The sequence below is a fragment of the Chiloscyllium plagiosum genome, chromosome 14, assembly GCF_004010195.1.
Source record: "Chiloscyllium plagiosum isolate BGI_BamShark_2017 chromosome 14, ASM401019v2, whole genome shotgun sequence".
NCBI lineage: Eukaryota > Metazoa > Chordata > Chondrichthyes > Orectolobiformes > Hemiscylliidae > Chiloscyllium > Chiloscyllium plagiosum.
The window spans coordinates 24,838,082-24,842,646 of record NC_057723.1 but is presented as its reverse complement, the minus strand read 5'-3'; the positions used below and the strand labels follow the sequence as shown (position 1 = coordinate 24,842,646).

The 4,565-nt window shown below is 39.1% G+C and overlaps 1 protein-coding gene across 7 annotated transcripts in view; it reads right to left on the bottom strand.

Moving 5' to 3' along the window:
* atp10b (ATPase phospholipid transporting 10B) overlaps nucleotides 1-4,565 on the bottom strand; it is a 268,819-nt gene that overhangs the window by 39,596 nt on the left and 224,658 nt on the right. For all 7 annotated transcript variants that reach the window (XM_043703360.1, XM_043703365.1, XM_043703361.1 and 4 more), the window contains one exon: nucleotides 3,547-3,638. In XM_043703360.1, coding sequence (XP_043559295.1) covers nucleotides 3,547-3,638 — 92 coding nt within the window. The remainder of the gene's footprint in view (nucleotides 1-3,546; nucleotides 3,639-4,565) is intronic.

Genomic DNA, 4,565 nt, shown 5'->3' with positions numbered 1-4,565 from the left:
TCCCCAAAGTGCTCACCTACCTCTAATTCTAACACCTGGCCTGGTTCATTACCCAGACCCAAATCCAGTATGGCCTCACCTCTTGTTGGCCTATCTACATATTGTGTCAGGAAACCCTCCTGCACACATTGGACAAACACTGACCCATCTAACGAACTTGAGCTATAGCTTTCCCAATCAATATCAGGAAAGTTAAAGCCCCCATTAACATTAACTCTTGGATTTCCTTCATAGCTAAAACAAACAATTTCTTTCTTGGAGTACCTTGGAATTGTTGAACATTGAAGCCATCACTGAAAAGGGATGATCATGATTGCATTATTGGTGAAACACAGGTTAACTTTTGTTTTTGGAGGGTGGATTCTGGCTTTGCATGATTTCTGACTCATTTACTGAGAATTTCTTCAGGGAGATTATAAAATCAAACATTTTGCTTGAACTACCTCAGTATCTAATACCAGATAAGATTCTATCATAGCTATTTGTTTGTCAAGCTGAGCTGCACTCCAAGTTACATTAGTTTTACATTCTCAATTGGTTTGAGTTGGGTCTGCTATTCATTGGCTATATTATTGTTTGTTTTCCCTCACAACCATGTAGATGTTTTCAATCTGAGAACTCTTCAGCATTATCTGCAGTGGAATATATTTGTGCCAGTTCAGTACAGTCACAGGTTCTGATTTGTTGACAGCATGAAACAAACTCCTTACGCCAACATAAATAATCTCAATGAAACCTACTTTTGTTAAGATTCTGATCTGAGACAAAGGAATCATGAAAAATATTCTCCAAGCTGACTTTTGACTGGACATTCGTAAACTTCATACAGTTTAATTCCTTCTGCCATTTGAATAAAATTGAGTTAAAGTGTCCGTTCCAACTCAAGAGTGAGAATTCTTGATTATGAAGTTTGTTCAGATTCTCTACTATTTGGCATCCCTAATATTGGAGAATTGATAGTAGCATATCTTTAACCTTAAGTGGTATGTCTCCTGGACTGTTACATTATCATTGGTTGTAGATTGTTTTCTTAACCATGGCTCACTACCTGATAATATAGTGACACTTGCCTTGATGCCTAACTTGAAATTTGTGAGGTGACCATTGACATAAATACCTCACTGCCAAAACATAAAGCATTAATCACCAATTTCCACTCAGAACATTTAATGTCTTTCTGCCACCCAAGCATTGGTAGTCCAGAGCTGCACTGCACATGTTGGACAGTGGTAAACTGGCACTACACATTGCTGATGTGCACATGGGGGTCCTGGTGGACAGGGAGTGCATGCAGTTGCTGTCCATGGAGCAACCTGAAATGTTGGTGACTGATGGAGGGCTTTAGGAACAAATGGCAAACTGGAGATACAAGGTTACCTTTCTGAGTTTCATGTCAGGAAGTGCCACTATCTAGTTACAATCCAGTGGGTGGGAGAATGGGAAACTGCAAATCAATGAGGGAGGTGATGACATAATGTGGATGCTAATGCATGTCAATGAATGCAAATAGGACTCTGGCTGCTCACTTGTGAAAATCTCATCATGCCATTCAACAATTGGTTTGAAAATGAGACATTTTGCTTTCAGTAAGAGGCTATCTTAAGCCATTCGGTCCATCGAGTCTGCTCTGCCATTTAATCATGGTCAATAATCTCATGTGATACTCCCAAGTTTGTCATAGTCTTCCACGTCATTCAAGGGTTGAGAAGAGACCACCAGGTGTCTGATGTTTTTCTACACACTGTACTAGTTTCACAATTGTCCATTGTGGTTTTGTACCTTAAGAATTGTACAATTTCTTCACATTCTCTGTGTCAAGAGTTATCTCTTCCTCTTAGGATGGTTTTGTGTTGCTTTGGGACTCACTAATCCGAATGATTATCTGTACAGTCAGGTTTCTTTGAACTGTAATAAATCTGACAAATATTAGAATCATCAATTGTTTTTACGAATTTTGACTTGAGGTCGCCATTGTTGCATTTCACCACCGATCATTTGTGGACTCCCCTGGCTACTTAAGAAAGACTTTTATTTCACAGTGATAGCAGTTCTGCTGCACATTGCTAATGTAATGGAAGTTTATGCACTCCTAAAATGGAGGATTCCTACCCTTTCTCCAGCTGCATTACAAGTTTTAACAAACAATTTATGATTTAATGACTAGTTCACTGAATTATTTCCATTTTTTGGAAATGATTCTCACTTTCTTACGGTTCTTACAAAGGATCTCCTGCCTGAACAAAGTCTCCCAAACTTGCTTTGCCCATTAGACCAGATCTCTGAGGCTTGTAATCTGTTGAACCTGATTGCTTTACTGGCTTGGTATTTATTTTGTGACATGTTACTTCTCTTTCTGTAGCTGTACCTTGTGCTGCCTGCACACTATGTGGCGATGACACTCGATTGGAGCTAGAAGTAATATTTCCAGCCTGTATTAATCTGCATCTTTAAAGGTTCCCCTGGCTCACCACAGATGTTAAGCTTTAGTCACAGAGCTTTGCTGTTCACCCTGTATCTGCTTTGGAGTTAGTAATTTTCCTTCCAACTTTCTTGTTGCAGTAAGTCTCTAGCCAAGTACGAAATGCTTTTACCATTCACTGGAATATTCCGTCTCATTGAGGATTGCAGTGAAAGTTTTTTTTTCACTGTAGGGTTCTTAAATTCCATCCTCTCCCTCTCCTGACTATGCTGTATGACAGGCATCTGAAAACAGAGTCTGAAGATCTCACACCACTGAACTCCATGTGTTATATGAGCACATATACACTACACTGCTGCCTATCATACTGTATGAATCTGCCAGATTGTGATGCTGTATGAACTGCTGCTTTTGATGCAAGTTGCTGTCACCATCTCCTTTAAGTCTGGGAAACTACAGAATCTGCTGGTCAAGAATGGTCATGGAAAACAGCTTCCTGGTCTGACCAGAAGAGACTTTTGTAGTTAAGAATATATAGTTTAATGTATGTTAGCAACCAGTTCCAGATTGCATTGATATGATAAATATTGTCACAGAAACTTTTAAGAGGACCAAATGCTAAATCTTAGTTTTTCAAGATCCTAAACTGTTCTGACCACATGATGTATGATATCATCAGAGTGTCGGTGTTTATGATACTCCTCAGTATTAACACATTTCAACCTATATACAACTGATCCCTTATGTAGCTGTCTTCAGGTGGGAGTGCTTAAGAGATGTTGTTAATTGCACTGCATGCTTAACAATAGCATGAAGCACATCAGTGTTAGAGGCTACTTGGTGATTTGTCCGTTTGTATGTGCTTTCAATGCAAGTACATACAGGGCCCTGCCAGCAATGCAGTGAGAGAGAGCTGAGCTTTGTGATTATGCCTCTTGAAGTATGTTTAGGTATTTTCAACATTCAAGGCATTTAAATGAAAATCATTATTATAGAGAATGTGTATGGTAATATACAAACAAAGATTAAAGTGAATGAAAGAGAAGACACTGGTATTGAAGTTAAAACTTAGATGTTTAAAATGTAGCATTGATATAACATTTTGTCTTTAAAAGTTCACATTTTACCTTCTTTGCGATGCATAGTGTTCGCAGACCATCATTTGCATACGTGTCCAGACACTTTTGTGTTTCCAGAGTTATTTGTCTATGCTTTTCCTCTTCAAGGTTGTCAAAAATGAAAGGCAAAAGAGAAGAAAATCTGTCAGACAGCTGTGCTCAGTGAAGTCAAATCTCATAACTGAAGCCACAACCCCAAAAAAGGAAAATTTTTTCGAGCTCATAGCTAGAGCATTTCAATACTTTACAGAAGTCTATGATAATTATATACTTAATAAAACGGAAACAGTGAAATTTACGACAAAGGTTAGAAAACTGAAGATATGAGACTATCACAATAGTAATTAAGAATTGTTAGCTCAAGCAAAAAGTCATTACACTCTGACAATTAATTCCTTCAAAACATTAATGATTTTTCACATCTCCATCTTTCTTCTCATTGTATTTTTCCAATACTTTCCTGCTCACAAGCCCAGCAAATTCATCCCTGAACAATTAAACTGTCAGTTTCAGTGTCCTTTCTGACAATTTGTTCTCCAGTTCCACTGCCTTACTCCTTTCTCCTACTTAATAACATTTCCCATCGTATTTGAACTGTTTGCCAGTAAGTAATTTATTTGGATTTGCCCAATTACATTCATAATCTCAAAAATGTAAATATATCCACATCTGCTTTTCCAATGAAATCAAGCCCAACTTCCTGAACAGGTTAAATCGATGACTGTATCGGCGCCACATCGTGCTCCCACGAGGAGGTTGAACAGTTCATCCACTTCACCAACACCTTCCACCCCGACCTCAAATTCACCTGGACAGTCTCAGATTCCTCCCTCCCCTTCCTCGACCTTTCTATTTCTATCTCAGGCGACCGAATCAACACGGACATCTACGACAAACCGACTGACTCCCACAGCTACCTGGACTACACCTCCTCCCATCCTGCCCCCTGTAAAAACGCCATCCCATTCTCCCAATTCCTTCGACTCCGCCGCATCTGCTCCCAGGAGGACCAGTTCCAAAAAAGCACA